This window comes from Thamnophis elegans, chromosome 5, assembly GCF_009769535.1.
Source record: "Thamnophis elegans isolate rThaEle1 chromosome 5, rThaEle1.pri, whole genome shotgun sequence".
Lineage (NCBI taxonomy): Eukaryota > Metazoa > Chordata > Lepidosauria > Squamata > Colubridae > Thamnophis > Thamnophis elegans.
Window position 1 is genome coordinate 99,164,969 of NC_045545.1, and position 20,957 is coordinate 99,185,925.

Consider the following 20,957-nt stretch of genomic DNA (forward strand, 5'->3'; position numbering starts at 1 on the left):
GCACACTAGTGTGCCGTGACATAGTGTAAGGTGTGCCGTGGGAAAAACACTTTATATATATAGTCAATATAGGCACAGAGTTAAATTTTTTTAACATTTTCTAATGGTGGTGTGCCTCGTGATTTTTTTCATGAAAAAAGTGTGCCTTTGCACAAAAAAGGTTGAAAAACACTGGGTTAGAGTAGCCAGGCCCAGTTCCTGCAACTGTTCATCGTAGGTTTTACTCTCCAGCCCCCTAATCAATATCAAGACTTCATCAGTACCAATTCTTCATGAGAGGACCAACTCCAAAGATCTCCCCCCCCCCCCCGAAGATCCTGTCTGGATCCCATTTGCTTCTTCTAAGAGCCAAGGTGGCGCAGTGGTTAAATGCAGCACTGCAGGCTACTGCTAGATCAGCAGGTCAGCGGTTCAAATCCCACCGGCTCAAGGTTGACTCAGCCTTCCATCCTTCCGAGGTGGGTAAAATGAGGACCCAGATTGTTGGGGGCGATAATGTTGACTCTATAAACCGCTTAGAGAGGGCTGAAAGCCCTATGAAGCGCTATATAAGTCTAAATGCTATTGCTATTATTCTTGCTTCTCCAGATCTTTAAGCACAAGGGTGGCAGCACGCATGCAATGAGCCTCTTGTCTGAAATGGCCTAGGTAGGGTCTCCTGCTTGGGCAGGGGGTTGGACTAGGAGACCTCCTGGGTCCCTTCCAACACTTCTGTTCTTCTTATTGGAAAAGAGGCCGGGTCAGGTTGCGCAAGACCGCCTGACCCAAAGCTTCTGAGGAAGAGAACGTTGCGGACGATTGACCCGTAACTTAGCTTTCCTGCAAGAAGGGATTGCAAAACAGACGGGTTCCAGCTGACTTGGGGGAAGAGGGAAGGGAGTTCATCCCTGGTCAAGGGTTTGATCCCCCTTTGGAGAAAAGGAGGGGAGTCCCACGGGGCGCAGAGGAGGGTCGGAGAGGAAGAAAGAGGAAGTCCCAGTACAGCTTCCCCCTTGCAAGAAATGGCTGCTGGCCCAGATTGCAAAGGGTTCCCCTTTTTGAAATCTCTTTTGAACGCTCAGCTCAGCCAAGGAAAAACGAGGCGTTCCTGCATGTGTGTGTGTGTATGTGTGTGAGAGAGAGAGAGACAGACAGACAGACAGACACCAGTTCTTACTAGCTTTTGATCTGTAGCTCTGCTCCTGTCACCTGGGCTCTGTTCCTCCACTTGTGTTGGCATCCACCCGAAGGGTTGGGAGAAGCCTTTGCAGAACAGGTCAACCTTGTGTAGGAAATTAAAAATCCGACCCTCTGCTAGTAAAATAAAATATCCAGGCAAATATTGAACAAGGCAGAATGTTATAATTTCCCTGGATCAGAAATGGAGAAACGTGTTTTGAGGCAGGAAGAAGACTGACTCTTAATCGCCCCCACCTTTGTCAATGGGCCATCAAAAATCTAAGTCAACCGGGGAAAGTCTGTTTCCGGAACGAGAATGCAGCTTCCTGCTTCTTCGCAAAGCACAGGTTTCGCTTCCTCTTTCCCTGCACCGGAGGCGCCCAGGATCTGCAGGCACCCACCCTGGTCCCATCAGAAGGTCCCCAGGAGTTTGGAGGTGTGAAGATGCGCAGGGCGAGGCTCCTGATCTTCTGGCTTTGCTGCTTAGTGCCCTGGTCGGAGGGCATAAACCCAGGATTTGCAGGCAGGATCACCAAGAAAGGACTGGATTATGGTAGGTCCCCGGCGATTATTTCCACCCACCCACCTTGGGACCCCCCCCCTCTGCCCCACAGCCAACCATCTGACAATGGGTGGGGTGCAGGACAGTGGTGGGTTTCAAAAAAGTTTGGAACCTGTTCTGTAGGTGTGGCCGGCTTTCCGGGTCCACTGGTGGAACCTCTTTTAACCGGTTCGGTAGATTTGACGAACCCGTTCTACCAAATAGGTGCGAACTGGTAGGAACCCACCTCTGGTGCAGGGAGAACAGAGGGGGGTGTGTGACTCAAAAGGGACTCTCCTGTTGCAGCTGTTTGTCTGGAATGGTGGAGGATCTCCTGGCGTGGACAGAGGGGTTGGACTAGGAGACCTCCAAGGTCCCTCTCAGATCTGTTACTCTGTGTTCCAAATCCCTATGAAATCGGAGTAAAACTGGCTTGTTTTTAGGGAATAATTAAAAACAGGGTCCCTGCACTGATCCTGACTTTTCCAGCTGGTCTACAGCATAGAATAGAATAGAATAGAATAGAATAACAGTTGGAAGGGACCTTGGAGATCTTCTAGTCCAACCCTCTGCTTAGGCAGGAAACTGTACACCACTTCAGGCAAATGGCTATCCAACATCTTCTTAAAGACTTCCAGTGTTGGGGCATTCACTACTTCTGGAGGCAACTTCTATTCCACTGGTTAATTGTTCTCACTGTCAGGAAATTTCTCCTCAGTTCTAAGTTGCTTCTCTCCTTGATTAGTTTCCACCCGTTGCTTCTTTGAAGAATGACTTAGCTGGCTTATTATAGCAATAGCAATAGCAGTTAGACTTATATACCGCTTCCTAGGGCTTTCAGCCCTCTCTAAGCGGTTTACAGAGTCAGCAAATTGCCCCCACAGTCTGGGTCCTCATTTCACCCACCTCGGAAGGATGGAAGGCTGAGTCAACCTTGAGCCGGTGAGATTTGAACCACCGAACTGCAGATAACAGTCAGCTGAAGTGGCTGCAGTACAGCACACTAACCACTGCGCCACCTTGGCTCTTGCACGCAACGGTCGTAGCTAAGCCTACTCGAGCTGCAAAGCAACATGGTTTGTCTGGGGGCAAAAACAGCTTTTCCTCAAACCCTTCTTGGACTGGATCTGGTGGGGCTGAAGCCCCCTAACCTCACCCAGGGCTTCATGAAAGGGGTTTGGGGGAGTGAAATGCATCCATCAGTCGTTTCCATTTGTCCTTGATAAAACCCGTATCTTTTGAGATGATCTTGCCAATGTAGTTTTTAGATAGGGTGGCAGGCTTCTCATGACCCAGCTAGAGAACATTATCAAAGGTAGAAGTGAGGAGGGGATGTGGAAGAGAAAGAGGAGGAGGAGGAGGACAATGACAATAACAATAACAACAACAACAACAATAACAATCTCTGTGGTTCTTGGTGGTTTTCTTGAAGACTTTTCATGACCCAACTAGGTAACTTCATCAATGGTAGAAGGGAGTGGGGTTTGGAGCGAGGGGGACGGGGAAGAGGAGGAGGATTGTGTGATCCTTGGTGCTCTGTGAGGTTGGTGGTTTTCTTGAAGACCTTTCATGACCCAACTAGGGAACATCATCAATGTTGGAAGGGAGGGATGATATGGAGAGGAGGAAGAGAAGGAGGGAGAAGGAGGAGGATTGTGTGATCCTTGGTGCTCTGTGAGCTTGGCTGTTTTCTTTCATGACCCAACTAGGGAACATCATCAGCATTAAAGAAAGGCAGAGAAATTCTCCCTTCTAGCACTGATGATTTCCCTAGTTGCCATAAAACATCTGCAAGAGAACAACTAAGTTCACAGAGCATCCGGGATCTCACAAATATGACCCTTCTTTTGCCTTTAATCTTTAAGAAAAGAATGAGGAAGTGATAGAGGGGTTTAAAAAATGCCAGCCCACTGTGTATCTTAAGGACCACTCAAACAAGAGATATAAACGAGACTGGAAAAAATGGATAGATTATATACAAAATAAATATGGGACTAAGAAATTCCAGATAGCTTATGATTAAGATCAGGAATGATATAAATTGTTTAAAGTTAGCCTAGCAAGGAGGAGCTAAGTTCAATGTAAAGATGTTATCAACTTTTTATTCTTTTTTCCAATATATTTTAGGCTGTTTTTGTTAAAGATTTACACCGTGTACGGGTTCTGGGAAGTCGGGGGAGGGAAGGCTGGGGGAGGTTGGGGGGGAAGGGGGGAGGGAGGGATGAATATTAGGCTTGACGAGGGGTGTTAGATTTTAAAGTAATATGATTACACATGTATACTGTCTTCTCTTATTTTTTCTTTAAAACTAAGATATGTTAAGTATATTGATATGGAAGCATAAATACCATCAACATAGAATGGAGTTTGCTCAGAAGCTGAAATACACCAATGAGAGGAAGAGTGGGAAACAGAGGAGAGAAGAAAGATGGGAAGAGAGGGATAGGAGAGAGGGTAAAGGAGGAAGATGAGGAGGATAAGGAGGAGTGGAGTGTAGAGAGAGGAGAAGGAGAAAGGAAGGGGAAGTAGAGTAGGAAAGGATGATGGAGGGAAGAAAGGAGGTAGGAGAGAGGCAGAAGAAAGAGGTGTATGGAGAGTAGAAGAGCTAATAATGGGTTTTTATCTTTCTGGGCGTTGATGACAAGAGGAACTGATGTAATTACTACTAAATACAATAGGATATTGGCTATGTAATAGTATACATGTCATTATATGTTATGAAAGTGGAAAATAAAAAAGTATATTTAAAAAATGCCAGCCCACGAGTTCTCCACTTTGTTTCAGCATGCCAAGAGGGAGTCGCAACCTTGCAGAAGGACTTGCCGGCCCTCACTCTGCCCGAATTCTCTGGCACCTACAGAGTTAAAGTTATTGGAAATGTCAACTACAGGTTCTACAGGTGAGGCTCTTTCTCTTGGCTTCCTCTTTGGAGACTTGGGGTGTCCAGGTGAACCTCTCATAGCTTCCAGATGTGGTAACAGCTTCTTCAGCTCTGACTGGAGGGTGGAGAATGTAAGGATCGATACTCCTTGCAGACAGAGCTGGTGATTTGCATCCTTTGAGAGGGACGCTGAGGCCACTTGGAGGTTTTTTCTGTGTCCTCAGAGTCACCTGAGTGGTGCAAATGGATATGGAGCCTTCTTGGCTGCAGGGTGTTTTCTGGAGATATTTTCATGCAAATGAGTGTGGAGAAGGCTCTAGAAGGCTGGACGCCCATTTGCACCACTCAGGCGACCCTGAGGACACAGAAAAACCTCAACAAACCCTCTAAAAGAACGCAAATGACCAGCTGTCTGCAAGAAGTATCAATCATTCCCTTCCCCTCCGTCCTAGTCAGACCTGAAGAAGCTTCTTGGAATGGAAGCAAAACCTCTTCAAAGAAAAAACAGGAAAGTCCAGCTGCCTCCAAATGAAAAATGATATACTTATGCTTTAATTGAAGAAGTTGAACGATGATATAACTATGCTGTGAAATAATCTAACAATGATACAATGGAAAATTAATATAAGGTCTGGTGATATAATGTATAATGTTAAGAACGTATTATAATGATATTTCGCTGCTGATAAACAATTTTAATAAGGGAATAATTGAAAACTGGTATATATATGCAGTGACGTTTTGTTGAAAAAATGAAGGAATAAGATCTCTGAAGGTATGAAATACAAGGACAATAATGAACACAAGTATATTTTCTGGGGAAAAAATAATACTAATGTTAACTGAATATGTATTGTAGAATGAAAATGAGGTTTCTAGTTGTACTAGATGAAAAGTTTGAGATGGTAAATATTATTCGAGGATATGGATGTTAAAACACTTGTAACCAAACGACATGCTGTATGTGATGATGGGTTTTTTTATTTTATTTTATTGTTGTGTCTATTAAATATATAACAGAGAGATACGGTGTGTGTGTGTGGGGGGGGAAATGTAGTTGGGATGGACTGCCACAGGTAGGGGAACAAGAAACGATACTAAATTATAACCTATTAAATGAAACAATGAATGTATAAGAATGATAAATGTTAAAACACCTGTAACCAAACGACATGCTGTATGTGATGATGGGTTTTGGTTTTTTCCCCTTTTGTTTGTGTGTTTTTTTTCTTCTCTTTTTTCTTTTTCGCTTTTCTTTTTCTATTGTGGTGTGTATTTGTTGCCTATGTAACAAAAATTTTAAAAAAATTATATATAAAAAAAGAAGAAAGTCCAGTTGTCTCCCGAAAAGGCACCTTTGGGACATCTGTGTTAATAACTTAACAAGTGAGATGGCTCACTTAACAACTGTCGCAAGAAAGGCCACAAAATGGGGGCAAACTCAGTTAACAAATGTCTCACTTAGCAACAGAATTTTTGAGGCCATAAGTCGCGACCACTTGCAATCCCCAAGCTCACAGGGAGTCCTGCTTGGTCCCCTTTGAAGAAGATTCCTTGTGAGATAAAGCCTCTTGGCCACCTCAAAGGTCCTACTAGAACTGCTTGATGGATTACACCATTTCCTGGTTCTGCCCTTGGTTTTGAAGCATAAATCTAACCAATTGTATGCCTGCAGGAATTCTGTATTGTATGGGGGCTGCCCTTGAAGAGTGTTCGGAGACTGCAGTTGGTCCAGAATGCAGCCGCGCGAGCGATATCGGGGGTACCTCGGTACACCCGCGTTACACCTATCCTCCGCGAGCTGCACTGGCTCCCTATTAGTCTCCGGACGCGCTACAAAGTGCTGGTGATTACCTTTAAAGCCCTACATGGCACTGGACCTGGATATCTGAGAGACCGTCTCCTGCTACACACCTCCCAACGTCCGATAAGAACTCACAGGTTAGGCCTCCTCCGTCTGGCGGACAATGCCGGCTGGCGACCACTCGGGGGAAGAGCCTTTTCTGTTGCTGCTCCGGCTCTGTGGAACGAGTGACCAGCAGAGATCCAGACCCTTCCCACCCTTGCGGCCTTCCAAAAAGCCACCAAAACCTGGCTGTTCCGACAAGCCTGGGGTTGCTGATTTTCAAATCAGGTTCAATCCCCAATTAATAGCAATAGCAATAGCAATAGCAGTTAGACTTATATACCGCTTCATAGGGCTTTCAGCCCTCTCTAAGCAGTTTACAGAGTCAGCATATCGCCCCCCACAGTCTGGGTCCTCATTTCACCCACCTCGGAAGGATGGAAGGCTGAGTCAACCTTGAGCCGGTGAGATTTGAACCGCTGAACTGCAGATAACAGTCAGCTGAAGTGGCCTGCAGTACTGCACCCTAACCACTGCGCCACCTCGGCTCCTCTAAATTAAACCAGATGTACGTTGTGTTTTTAATACTGTTTGTACTGTTTGTATTCTCCCCTTGTGTGTTATTTTATTTCATTCGTATCTGTAAGCCGCCCTGAGTCCCCCGGGATTGGGCGGCATATAAACCCATTAAATTGCGAATCGCGAAAATCATTGTATTATACTGGGTCTTTAAACAGACATGTTGAGGGGGAAACTGAGCCCAGACACTCAACTCAAGAACTCAAAAGCTTTTTTTTCTCTTCTCTATCCTTGTTGCAGACTGAACATCCGTAGGTTTGAGCTGTTCCACTCAACGATTGAGCCCGTGCCGGGCCAGGGTCTCAGGGTCTCCATCAGCAATGCTTTGGCTGAAATGACCGGCCATTGGGAGCTGAAGAAACGTTGGCTGTAAGTTTCACTTCTCCTTACCTTTGTTGCTTCTGATATTGGCTAAGTGCTAGAAGGCCATTAATCCCTCTTGTTTCATGGCAGAAAAAACTGCAACTCGGTGGTGAAATTCAGGTTTTTTTAAACTACCGGTTCTGTGGGCGTGGCTTGGTGGGCGTGGTGTGGCTTGGTGGGCATGGCTTGGTGGGCATGGCAGGGGATGGATACTGCAAAATCTCCATTTTCACCCCACTCTGGGGCCAACCAGAAGTGGCATTTGCCAATTCTTCTAACTACTCAAAATTTCTGCTACCGGTTCTCCAGAACATGTCAGAACCTGCTGAATTTCACCACTGTTGCAACTCCATCTGAAAACAGAAAGATCATTCTGGGGCCACCATGGCTGGCCTCTTGGACATCGCAAGGACCTCACAAGGACCTGTGGTTTAGAACAGAAGCTCAGGCAGCCATTCTCTGGTATCAGGAATCTTCACACTTTAGAACAATTTTATCTGCCTTAATGCAAATGAAAGTAGAACACAATTTTTTTGTTGGTTCAGAAAGACTCCCATATTGCTTCTACGAGCTTAGGATCCCCAATGCCCCTTCTAGGCAATGGGGCAAATTAATTATTTACCAGTTGAACCTCTGCAACATCTTGAAAATCAGCCTCATGTACAGCATGGGATGAAGACAGTACATGACCAAAGGCTTGTCTCTCCAGCTGGGACTAAGTCCAGAAGAAATCTTCAGTTGTAGTTCCTCAGTTCTCCAGTGGGCTCATTCAATATTGGTGGGAGGCTTTGGTTGGTTGAATGAGTTGCATGAATAGGTTGGTTAGTTGAGTTGGATGAGTTGGTTGCTTGGTTGAGTGAGTTGGATGAGTTGATTGGCTGGTTGAGTGAGTTGGATGAGTTGATTGGTTGAGTAAGTTGAATGAGTTGGTTGATTGGTTGGTTAAGTGAGATGGATGAGTTATTTAGTAGAGTGGGTTGAATGAGTTGGTTGGTGGGTTGAGTTGCATAAGTTGATTAGTTGGTTCAGTTGTATGAGTTGGTTGGTTAAATAAGTTGTATGAGTTGGTTGGTTGAGTTGGTTGGTTGGTTGGTTAAGTGAGTTGGATGAGTTGGTTGGTTGAGTTGAATGAGTTGGTTGGTTAAGTGAGATGGATGAGTTGTTTAGTAGAGTGGGTTGAATGTGTTGGTTGGTGGGTTGAGTTGCATAAGTTGATTAGTTGGTTCAGTTGTATGAGTTGGTTGGTTAAATAAGTTGTATGAGTTGGTTGGTTGAGTTGGTTGGTTGGTTGGTTAAGTGAGTTGAATGAGTTGGTTGGTTAAGTGAGATGGATGAGTTGTTTAGTAGAGTGGGTTGAATGAGTTGGTTGGTGAGTTGAATTGCATGCTATTAGTTGGTTGAGTTGAATGAGTTGGTTGGTTAAGTGTGTTTGGTAGGTTGGTAGGTTGGTTTTGTTGAGTGAGCTGAATGAGTTAGATGTGTTGGTCGGTTGAGTGAGAGACAAAAACCCACCTTGCCTTTATTGAATTCTTTATGTTACTTTTATGTTACTTTTAATGCTTCTATACTTCTTCCTTTTGCCATTGTAAGCCTCCTATAGTCATTCTAGATAGTGAGATGGGTAGCATAACAAATAAATAGTTATTGGCCTTTATAGGAATGTGGAAGTGCTCGGAGGTCACACCCTGTTGTCAAAAGTGGTACTATCAGTTTGAGCAACAAGTGGTGACACAAAGAGGAACTGGGTGGTAGGAAATCTGCTTCAGCCCAGCCTTAGACTGAGAGACTGAGACTTTTGTGAACGCTTCTGTTCTATTGTGCCCCCCTACCAGGAAGGATGATGACTCCTTTGAACTGAAGGTTGACGGCATCTCCATCTCTGTGGTCTTGAAGCTGGGGAGTGACGGCACTGGGAGACCAACGGTGACCACCTTGGATTGCAACACCCACATTTCCAACGTCGACATTGATATTTCTGGCAAATGGGAGTAGGTTGATTTTGTTAATATTCATATGAACATTTGCCCCCCACAATAGCACCATCCTTCTCCCCACGGAAGTGGAAGATCTGAAGTAGCGTTAAACATTATTTATCTAGAACATAGAGCAGCCTCGGAGGTCTTCTAGTCCAACCCCCTGCTTGTGAAAGAAGATGCTATACCCATGATGGGGAACCCGAAGAACAGAATAACAGAGTTGAAAGGGACCTTGGAGGTCTTCTAGTCCAACCCCCTCACCCAAGCAGGAGACCCTTTACCATGTGCCACAGGTGATACAAGGAACCATATCTGATGGCATGAGAGCTGTCAGCTCCAGCACTCATGCGCACACTGTCCAGCTGGTTTTCGGCCTTCCTGAGGGACGGTGGAGGCCGTTTTCACCCTTCCCAGGCTTCAAGAAAGCCTCCAGAGACAGGGGAGGGTGGAAAGAGCCGAGGTGGCGCAGTGGGTAGAGTGCAGTACTGCAGGCCACTTCAGCTGACTGCTAGTTCGGCAGTTCGGCGGTTCTAATCTCACCGGCTCAGGGTTGACTCAGCCTTCCATCCTTCCGAGGTGGGTGGAATGAGGACCCGGATTGTTGTTGGGGGCAATATGCTGACTCTGTAAACCGCTTAGAGAGGGCTGAAAGCCCTATGAAGCGGTATATAAGTCTAACTGCTATTGCTATTGCTATCTATCTATCTATCTATCTATCTATCTATCTATCTATCTATCTATCTATCTATCTGGGTGAAATGAGGACCCAGACTGTGGGGGCAATTTGCTGACTCTGTAAACCGCTTAGAGAGGGCTGAAAGCCCTATGAAGCGGTATATAAGTTGAACTGCTATTGCTATTGCTATCTATCTATCTATCTATCTATCTATCTATCTATCTATCTATCTATCTATCTGTCTGTCTGTCTGTCTGTATATCTCTGTCTGTCTGTCCATCCATCCATCCATCCTTATCTCCTATCTATCTATCTATCTATCTATCTATCTATCTATCTATCTATCTATCTATCTATCTATCTATCTATCTAGAGCCGAGGTGGCGCAGTGGTTAGGGTGCAGCACTGCAGGCCACTTCAGCTGACTGTTATCTGCAGTTCAGCGGTTCTAATCTCACCGGCTCAAGGTTGACTCAGCCTTCCGAAGTGGGTGAAATGAGGACCCAGACTGTGGGGGCGATATGCTGACTCTGTAAACCGCTTAGAGAGAGGGCTGAAAGCCCTATGAAGCGGTATATAAATCTAATTGCTTGCTAAGAATAGCAATAGCAGTAGACTTATATACCGCTTCATAGGCCTTTCAGGCCTCTCTAAGCGGTTTACAGAGAGTCAGCATATTGCCCCCAACAATCTGGGTCCTCATTTTACCCACCTCGGAAGGATGGAAGGCTGAGTCAACCCTGAGCCAGTGAGATTTGAACCGCTGACCTGCTGATCTAGCAGTAGCCTGCAGTGCTGCATTTAACCACTGCGCCACCTTGGCTCTTAGAAATGGGCCCAACAAGCCAACCAGAAGTTAGAAACTTGGGATCGCTTTGCATTATGGGTGCTGGCACCCGTGGGTGCTATCTTGTGCACACCCTCTCTTTTTTGGCACCCAACAACAAAAGGTTTAGCCATCACGGTCCCAAATCATTCCAGATTTTGGGGGGGGGGGGCTTGATGGGAAGGCTGTATATGGCCATAGAAAGACTAACAGAACAGAATAACAGAGTTGGACGGGACCTTGGAGGTCTTCTAGTCCAACCCCCACCCCCACCCAAGCAGGAGACCCTATACCATTCTGGACCAATGGCTGTCATCTCTCGTCATCAATCTCCAGAGATGGATCTGTGGTTTATCTGTTTGCAGTGCTACGTTTCCAGCCTGCTGTTCCTTCGGGAACCTAAGGTGATGCGTTGCCAACCCCTTCCAAATCTTTCCGACGAGCACAGTCTGAAAAAATGTGCTTAAAATCAGCTACTCATTTTCTAGGGTTGAGAAGGGACTTGAACCCAGGTTTCCCCAATCCAACACCATCACTAGGCCATGCAAAAGGAGCCTGTTTTATGGTCCCTTCCCTGCTGTCGTTGGGCTGCAAAAACAGTTGGCTCCGCCTGCTGTTGAGAGACCGCCTGCTGCCAATCACCTCCAATAGACCGATCAGATCCCACAGATTAGGCCTCCTCCGAATTCCATCCGCCGGCCAATGCCGACTGGCGACTACCCGGAGGAGAGTCTTCTCTGTGGTTGCTCCGACCCTCTGGAACGAACTCCCCGTGGAGATTCGAACCCTCACCACCCTCCAGGCCTTCCGCAAAGCCCTTAAAAGCTGGCTGTTCCGACAGGCTTGGGGCTAAAGAGCTTCTGCCCCCCCCTCTTCTCGAATGGTATGGTTGTTGTGTGTTTTAAATTGTGTATTGTTTGTTTGTCTTTTTTATCCCCTGTTTGTACCTCCTTTCCCTTGACTGAGTTGTGAGCCGCCCTGAGTCCCCTTCGGGGAAAAGGGCGGCATATAAATGAAATAAATCCTAATCCTAATCTTCCGCCCAGTTTTCCAATGTAAACTTTTGGGCCTGGGGAGCCTGGCCTTTTCCTGCTGGACAATTGTGCCCTGCACCTCTTCTCAAGTCAACAGACAACTGCTATCATGGAGCAGGCTGCTCATTTTTCGCCATCCCTCTCCTGGCTTGGTAAACAGTTACTTCCATCCCATCACTTTCCTCCGAGATAAGAGGGGCAAAGTCTCAGAGTAGAAGAGATTATTTGTAGCTCAGGGCTGAAATGTGGAGTCCTTGGTGTTCCCTGACCTTGGTTGTTTTTTCTTGGAGATCTTTCATTACCCAAGTAGGGAACATAGTCAATGCTGGAAGGGTGTGAGGTGTGGAGAGGAGGAGGAGGAGAGAGGAGGAGGATTGATAGGTCCTTGGTGTTCTCAGAACTTGGCTGTTTTCTTCCAAACATTTCATTACCCATCTAGGTATTAGGTAAGCTCCCCGTTGGGAGAGCAAGTACATTCAGAGAAGCGTTGTGAGAGTTGTGTTGGAGAACACACAAACCAGCATACAGAGACACTGCAGTTTAAATAGGCTTTTACTTCCGTGGAAATAGAGGTATCAGAGTCCATCAAACAGTCCATACACGGATAAGACAGTCAGTTAAGGGATAATCCAAATAACATAGTCCAGTATCATATAATCAGTTCAGTATTCAAAGTTTGCTAACAGTTGCAAAACTTACAATATCTCACGGCACTTTCTAACAGCCAGCTTCCAAAAACACTCAGATCAGATCAGCCCAGCATCTAACAAAACAGAGAGCTAACAAAATGGGGTTTGGGAGGGGGGTTTACTGGGGGGAGGGGGGGAGGGGGGAAATATAGTTTCAATTTCCAAAACAATAAGAATGCACTTGTATACTGCTGCTCTTTTTTCTTTTTTTCTCTTTTCCTTTTATTTTCCTTCTTTTTCTTTTCTTTCAATTTTAGTATAAAATACAAATCGAATAGATTAATGAATTGTAGAGATACACCAAAGTGAGGAGTAGAGGGAAAGAAGAGGGAGGAGTAGAGAGGGAGTGAGAGGGGAATGTAAGGAGGGTGAGATGGAGGGAAGGGGAGAAAGGAATGTTTGAGGGGGAGGGGAAGTAGAAGAGGGGAATGCTGGAGGGGAGAAATGAAAGTTGGAGGGGGAGAAGAAAGGGTGTGTGGAGGATGAAGTGTTATGTTGGTTTTCTATAGTGGAATAGAAGATGAGTTGTGTTTATTGTTTTTTTTAATTGCACAGTATATAAGTGATTGTATAAAATGAAAATGAAAATGAAATAAAACAGTTAATAAGAAAACAGAGAGCTAACAGTCGTTCTGGCTCCCTCTTATGGCCGATTGAGGAAAACAGCAGCCAATCACATTTTACAGCATGATTTAAAGAAACAGGTATAGCAATGCTATGTGATTTATATATTGCCAACCCAACCGTTAGAATTACATTCCTAACATTATGGAATATCATCAGTGCTAGAATGGAATAGGGCTTGTGGAGTGGAGGAGGAAGAGGAGGAGGAAGATGACTGTGGAGTTGTTGGAACTCTCTTGGTGGGGTTTTTGCTGACTTTGCATTACCCAACTAGGTAACATCATCAGTGGTGGACTTGAGTGGAGTTTATTCTCCCTTAGACAAATGGCTTCCCCGGTTAGTGTGAGTGTGCTTGATGGTTCCTTGATTGGGCTGTTGTTTACTATAGACTTGTTTGCCTGAGTTAGCCCTAACCTTGATTGGGGTGTTGTTTACGAGGGTTAATTAGAGACTGTTCGCCTAGTGTTAATCTTGGCGTTGTTCTCTGCTTATCTGGGTGTTGCTGGTGGTCTTTTTCTTTCCCTTTTGCCTTTCTTCATTGCCTCTTTTGAGTGGTATGTAGAGTTGATGTTGTTTATCTCTATGTGCCTGTTGATGGCTGAACTCCAGGAAGCCTGGCACGCAGACAAATCAACCATCCACAGGCACATGGAGATAAGCAGCATTTACATACCATTCAAAAGAGGTGATCAAAAAGCCGAAAAGGAAACAAAAGGATCAAAATATCTCACCAGCAGTCACAAGCTGGAAATAGTTGGACTGCCCCAGTCCAACTATTTCCAGCTTATGTCATTCAGAGGGCGCCTCTCGTAAATATTGTAAATGTTAACTATCAAGCCAACAGAGGGACGGAAAATATTCCCTTTTGGAGATCACACTGAAAGTTAACATTGAGCATAACCTTCAAATGATCTTCGCCAGGATTTGTGTCTCTCATGGTTCCATTGTTCTAGAAATATCAGGTGCCCCTCAACTCCTTCCATGTCAACAGAACCCCTTCAGGTAGGAGAGAAGAAAGGAGGGAAGGAAGGAGGGAAGGAAGGAGAGAAGGAGAGAAGAAAGGAGGGAAGGAAGGAGGGAATGTAGGAGAGAAGGAAGGGGGGAAGGAAGGAGGAAAGGAAGGGGGAAAGGAAGGAGAGAAGGAGAAAAGAAAGGAGGGAAGGAAGGAAGGAGGGAGGGAAGGAGAGAAGGAGGGAAGGGGAAGGAGGGAGGGAAGGAAGGAGGAAAGGAAAAGGGAAAGGAAGGAGAGAAGGAGAAAAGAAAAGAGGGAAGGAAGGAAGGAGGGAAGGAAGGAGGGAAGGAGAGAAGGAGGGAAGGGGAAGGAGGGAGGGAGGGAAGGAGGGAAGGAAGGGGAGTAGGAGAGAAGAAACGAGGGAAGGAAAGAAGGAGGGAGGGAAGAAGAAGTAGGACCGTTGTAAGATAAGATGGATCTATGGGATGGTAAGAAAGCAATCTTCAAGTATATTGTCAACTGTAGGGAAAAATTGTTATAAATACATATTATTAATAACAGTTATGAGATCATATAATTGTGAATGTATATATGAAATTGATAAAATAAAAAATAAAAAAAGAGAACCCCTTCAGGTGTCTAAAAAACCAATCAAGAATGAGGAAGAGAAACGGGAAAGATTTTCTTGTCTCTTCTAAACTCTTGAAGGAGCCAAGGGGGATTTTGAGGGTCAACTCACCAAGCTATGGGCCACGAACCTCACCTGTGCCTTTGCTTTTGCAGGTGGCTGTATAACCTCTTCAAAAGCAAGGTTGAATCAGCTTTCAAGACAGCCATGGAAAGCAAGGTAAAGATTCTGGGTCCTGGGCCTTCACGCACCAACACCACACTTGACTTCAGTCAAGTGTGGAAAGGAGGCCTGCAAAGGGCCTAGAGCACCTGGGATTTCCAAACTGGAAGCTGTTGATGCGAAAACACCATTCAAAAGGGCACCTGGCTGAAGAGAAGCACCTGTGAGAGGGATTGAGGGGTCCTGATGGAGCACTGCTGGAGCATGAGCCAACAGTGTGCTGGAGTTGCCCAAAAGGCCAACATAGTTCTGGACTGTGTCAAAAGAGGGAGAGCATCAAGATCACAAACAATGATAGCACCACACAACTGAGACCACATTTGGAGTAATGCAGTTCTGGTCCTCACAATACAAGAAGGAATAATTGCTGAGGACCTAGAAAGAGATCAGAGAAGAGCAATAAAGATGATCAAGACTCAATAGTATGATGAATGGCCAAGGAAAATAGATATATTCAACTTAATGAAAAGGAGGACTAGGGGAGACATGATAGCAGTCTTCCAATATCTCAGGGGCTTCCCCAAAGAAAAAGGAGTCAAGCTATTCTCCAAAGCACCTGAGGGTGGAACAAGAAGCAATGGGTGGAAACTAATCAAGGAGAGAAGCAACTTAGAAGTAAGGAGAAATTTCCTGACAGTGAGAACAATTAACCAGTGGAATGGCTTGCCGTGTGGAGTTCTGGATGCTGAATCACTAGAGGTCTTTAAGAAGAGATTGGACAATCATTTGTCTGGCATGGAATAAGGACATATAAAATTGAATAGAATAACAGAGTTGGAAGGGACCTTGGAGGTTTTCTAGTCAAGCAGGAGACCCTGTATCATTTCAGACTCTTTTTGAAACTTTTGAAAAGGACGATTCCCTTGCCAAGGGGGAGGACTAGAAGACCTCCAAGATCCTTTCCAGCCATAGGATTCTAGGATTCTACAAGAATAGAGTAGAGTAGGGTAGGGTAGGGTAGGGTAGAGTAGAGTGGGTAGGGTAGGGTAGGGTAGGGTAGGGTAGGGTAGAGTAGAGTAGAGTGGGTAGGGTAGAGTAGAGTAGAGTGGGTAGGGTAGGGTAGGGTAGGGTAGGGTAGAGTAGAGTGAGTAGAGTAGAGTAGAGTAGAGTAGAACAGAACAGAACAGATCAGAATAGACTCTTGGAGGCCTTTTAGTCCAATCCCCTGTTCTGGCAGGAGACCCTATACTATTCCAGACAAATGGCTGCCTCTTCTTAAAAACCTCCAGTGATGAGGAATCCACAACTTCTGGTGGCAAGCTGTTCCACTGGTTAAGTGTTCTCACTGTCAGGAAAGTTCTAGGTTGCTTCTCTCCTTGATTAATTTCCACCCATTGCTTCTCGTCCTGCCATCAGGTGCTTTGGAGAATAGCTTGACTCCCTCTTCTTTGTGGCAACCTCTGAGATATTGGAAGGCTGCTATCATGTCTCCCCTAGTCCTTTTCTCTCGACTAGCCAAAGGCGAATCCTGCACCCGTTCTTCCTATGTTTTACAGGGTCCTTCAGTGGGTTTATTTATGTCATCTTAACTGTTCTTCAGGGAGTGATGAGCAACTGAAGGCCCTTGGTCGGGATCTTGTGACATTGAGTTGCTCAACCCAATAGAACTCACAAGGTCCTTGGTTATATTGCCGCGACAAGCCAGGTATTTTTCACGTGATCTCACCAAGTTGGTTTTTATCTAGCTTTATCCTACTAGGATTGTTTGAGTGAGCAGCTTTGAGGACTAGTTTTGAGATTAATGAAGGTCTTTGCAAAAACACGGTTGCAGCACCTTCTTTGGGTTGGCCTACAAATTCAGGAGCCGTCCCATCCAGCAACTAGAGGGCCTTCTCTGTGGCTGCTCCGGCCCTGTGGAACGATCTCCCCATTGAGATCCGGACCCTTACTACCCTTCCGGCCTTCCGCAAAGCAACTAAGACCTGGCTGTTCCGGCAGGCCTGGAGAGCTGTTGAATTATCCAGTCCCACCCTGTGTTATGACTGTTGCTGAATTTTTAACTGTTGTTTTTATTTTTGTACCCCCCTTCCCTTCTTTTTTTTTCCCCCAATTTTTATTTTATTTTTATTACATAGACAACATAATCACATAACAATAGAAAAGAAAGGCAGAGGGAAAAGAACCCCCCCCCACACACACAAAAAGGAACCCCCCCCCCATCATCCCATACAGTATGTCATTTGATTACAGGTGCATCCCTTCTACATTTCCCCCATACACACACCCTGTATCTCTCTGTTGTATATTTAATAGACACCACAATAACCTAGGGTTTTTTAAAAAAAAGGGAAAAGACCCAAAGACCCCCTTCCCTTCTTATTGTTAGCCGCCCTGAGTCTCTCGGGAGTAGGGCGGCATACAAGCTCAATAAAACTCAAACTCAACCTTTCATGGTAGGAAATGGTGGCTTGGCCCTGCTCTAATTTACCCTCTTTTCTGGTTCGTTGTTGCTTTATTTTGCTTTTCCTCCCTCTCTCTTTTTTTTTTTTAATAATTTTTGTTTTGTTACATAAACAACACATGCCCACAACAGTGGGGACAAAAAAAATCAAAACACACAAAACAACAAAAAAACCCACAAGTATATGTTATAAAAAAAGTATATCAGCTGGTTACAACAAGTTTTTGTGCATCTCTTCCATTAATTCATATTAACTCAAATATCTTAATTCAAATGTTTACCATGTTAACATAGCAATAGCAATAGCAGTAGACTTATATACCGCTTCATAGGGCTTCCAGCCCTCTCTAAGCGGTTTACAGAGTCAGCATATTGCCCCCAACAACAATCCGGGTCCTCATTTCACCCACCTCGGAAGGATGGAAGGCTGAGTCAACCCTGAGCCGGTGAGATTTGAACCGCTGACCTGCTGATCTAGCAGTAGCCTGCAGTGCTGCATTTAACCACTGCGCCACCTTGGCTCATCATCATACCTCCACTTTTAGTTGACTACAATTGTTTAAACTTCCTTCATCCTTAACTATGCCAAAGATTTAATCCATAACCACATGCTAGCATTTCGTTTAATTGTTTATAAAACCCTCCCTTAACATCGAATCCTCATATCCTGTTTTAGCTGAACATCCATAATATTTAATACCAAAAATTCCATCCTCCATGTATATAGTTTATTATCGTTCTCCTTTCTTTATATAATTATATCGTATCTCATAGCATTTCCCCCATATTAGTTAAGATTTAACTGTATACAGTTTTATTTTATTTTTTTAATAATAATAATTATTGGGATTGATAACCTTTATATATGGTCCAAAAATATTTCTAACCTTCCCTTCTCATATCCAATTATTATTTATCATTATATACACACACTCTTAAGGATTATCTTCTTGTGCGTTTTTTTTCCAGATCTGTGAGATAGTGAGGACTTCTGTGAACTCCAAACTGCAGTCCCATCTCCAGTCTTTGCCAGGTAAGAGCAAAACCTTGGACCTCAAAATCTTTCTCCTTCAGAAAGAGAAGAGCATCATGTAAGGAAACCGACATGCTTTGTGTTCTGACCCAAAAGCACAGAGCCGGCTCCTCGTCCCGATAAAAACCCCTTTTACTTAGGTTGAAGGGAATTCCTCTCCAGCAAAGCCATCTGTCTGAAACGGTATAGGGTTTCCTGCCTAGGCAGGGGGTTGGACTAGAAGACCTCCAAGGTCCCTTCCAACTCTGCTATTGTACTATTGTAAAGTCCTGGCCGACAGTCTTTCAAGAGATTTCACAACCACAGACCTTTATCAGGCTTGGAGAGCTGCCAGGGAACTCTGCAACGATCAACTACGTGTCGGTTTTACAGAAGATGCTGTTGTAAACGCAGCCTAAAACCATCTCTATCTATTGGACCTGATGGATTATGGTCCTACCGTATTTTTCGGAGTATAAGACGCTCCAAAGTATAAGACGCACCTAGCTTTTGAGGAGGAAAACAAGGAGAAAAAAATCTGGCTCTGCCTCCCAGCCATTTGCCTCCTTGCAAAAAACAGCAAACAATACAGGTGATATACACTGTTTCTGGTGTTACATTTCAGACGATACTTGTACAGATGCTGTTAAAATTGATGGGGCTTTCTGGAAGTCTAGTTATTAGCAATAGCAGTTAGACTTATATACCGCTTCATAGGGCTCTCAGTCCTCTCTAAGCGGTTTACAGAGTCAGCATATCGCCCCCACAGTCTGGGTCCTCATTTCACCCAGATAGATAGATAGATAGATAGATAGATAGATAGATAGATAGATAGATAGATAGATAGATAGATAGATAGATAGAGATAATAGATAGATAATAGGTAGGTAGGTAGGTAGATAGATAGATAGATAGATAGATAGATAGATAGATAGATAGATAGATAGATAGATTATAGATGATAGATAATAGATAGATAGCAATAGCAGTTAGACTTATATACCGCTTCATAGGGCTTTCAGCCCTCTCTAAGCGGTTTACAGAGTCAGCATATTGCCCCCAACAACAATCCGGGTCCTCATTTTACCCACCTCGGAAGGATGGAAGGCTGAATCAACCTTGAGCCGGTGAGATTTGAACCGCTGAACTGCAGAACTGCAGTTCAGCTGAAGTAGCCTGCAGTGCTGCATTTAACCACTGCGCCACCTCAGCACTGGGCCTCTTCGGATCAATCATTTATTTTAAAAAGCTTCTTCATTTTGTTAAGTTGCCTAGAACAATAATAAAGCAGTCTTTAAAAATAAGTTTAATAATTTGAACATCCTATAGGCATTAATAGTTGTTGACTTACCTCCTTGCAGCAAACAGCAAACAGCCTGATTAGCACAAGGGGGGAAAAAATCTGCCTCTTCCTCCCAGCAATTTGCCTCCTTGCAACAAACAGCAAAGAGTACAGACAATATACACTGTTTGTAGTATTACACTTCAGACTATACTTGTACAGATGCTGTTAAAATTGACGTGCTTTCTGGAAGTATACGTTGTTCTCTGCTATTTAAAAGAAGAGACAATAGCACTGGGCCTCTCTTCAGATCCAGCATTTATTTTAAAAAGCTGCTTTTTAAAGAAGGAATTTTGTTAAGCTGTCTAGAACAATAACAAAGCAGTCTTTTAAAAATAAGTTTAATAATTTGAACACTCTATAGGCATTAATAGGTATTGACTTACCTCCTTGCAGCAAACAGCAAACAGCCTGATTAGCACAAGGGGGGGAAAAAATCTGCCTCTTGCCTCCCAGCAATTTGCCTCTTGCAACAAACAGCAAGTTTCACTTTCAATGTCAGCAGGGGGTCTCCTGATCATCAGCTGTTTCAGGCTGTAGGGATTGCTATAGTCTATTGCAGCCTCCACAGGCCCCATTTTCCCCATTTGCTACAAGGAAGTAAATTTCTGGAAGGCAGAGGCCAAAGGGTGGGGGATGGTGGGTGGGTGGATATATAAGTATATATGAGATGCACCCAAATTTTCACCCTCTTTTAGGGGGGGAAGGTGTGTCTTATACTCCGAAAAATACGGTACTTCTTAAAAAAAGCTTTTCACTGCTTTAGCAGGAACTCTAAGTATATTCTATGAAAAATTTTTCAGAACCGGCTCGTTGCCCAACCTCTGGTCAATAGCCACGGTCATCCCTGTCTTCAAAAAGGGAGAGAGACCCCAGCCTAGTTGGAAACAACAGACCAATCTCTTTCTGTGGCGTCACCTGCAAAGTCATGGAATCAACCATAAACCAATTCATGGGCTTCCTGGGAGGAGCTTGCTGGTGGAGGCAGCAAAAAATCAGCTGCCTCCGAATTCCTGGCTACGTACCTGTTTAGAGGATCTTCCATCTGACGTCTTATCAGGTTTTCTTATCCTTCAGGCAAGAAGGAAAGAAGAAACTGTTTTGCTGGCAAATGCTCTTCGATTTTTGCAGCTTTTGTGCTTGCAAGGAAAGGGGGGCTAGCCCAAGGCAGAACGGCTGTCCGTGCTGGGAACTTCAAACTGCCTTG

The 20,957-nt window shown here is 44.6% G+C and overlaps 1 protein-coding gene across 1 annotated transcript; it reads left to right on the top strand.

Annotated features, from left to right (window-relative positions):
- The first annotated feature begins 1,523 nt into the window (after nt 1-1,523).
- On the top strand, nt 1,524-20,696 carry LOC116509241 (lipopolysaccharide-binding protein-like). Its single transcript, XM_032218314.1, has 7 exons — nt 1,524-1,711; nt 4,484-4,598; nt 7,246-7,374; nt 9,201-9,356; nt 14,929-14,992; nt 18,366-18,429; nt 20,554-20,696. The coding sequence occupies exons 1-7, from the start codon at nt 1,603-1,605 to the stop codon at nt 20,583-20,585; spliced, it is 669 nt and encodes a 222-aa protein (XP_032074205.1). The 5' UTR covers nt 1,524-1,602; the 3' UTR covers nt 20,586-20,696.
- Nucleotides 20,697-20,957: the final 261 nt, after the last annotated feature.

What these genes read in the sequence shown, in the direction of transcription:
- LOC116509241 (XM_032218314.1), top strand. Translation starts at nt 1,603, where the DNA reads ATGCGCAGGGCGAGGCTCCTGATCTTCTGGCTTTGCTGCTTAGTGCCC. An exon ending in CAAGAAAGGACTGGATTATG is followed by an intron (nt 1,712 to 4,483) that starts GTAGGTCCCCGG and finishes ACTTTGTTTCAG; the next exon opens with CATGCCAAGAGGGAGTCGCA. An exon ending in CCATCTCCAGTCTTTGCCAG is followed by an intron (nt 18,430 to 20,553) that starts GTAAGAGCAAAA and finishes AAAATTTTTCAG; the next exon opens with AACCGGCTCGTTGCCCAACC.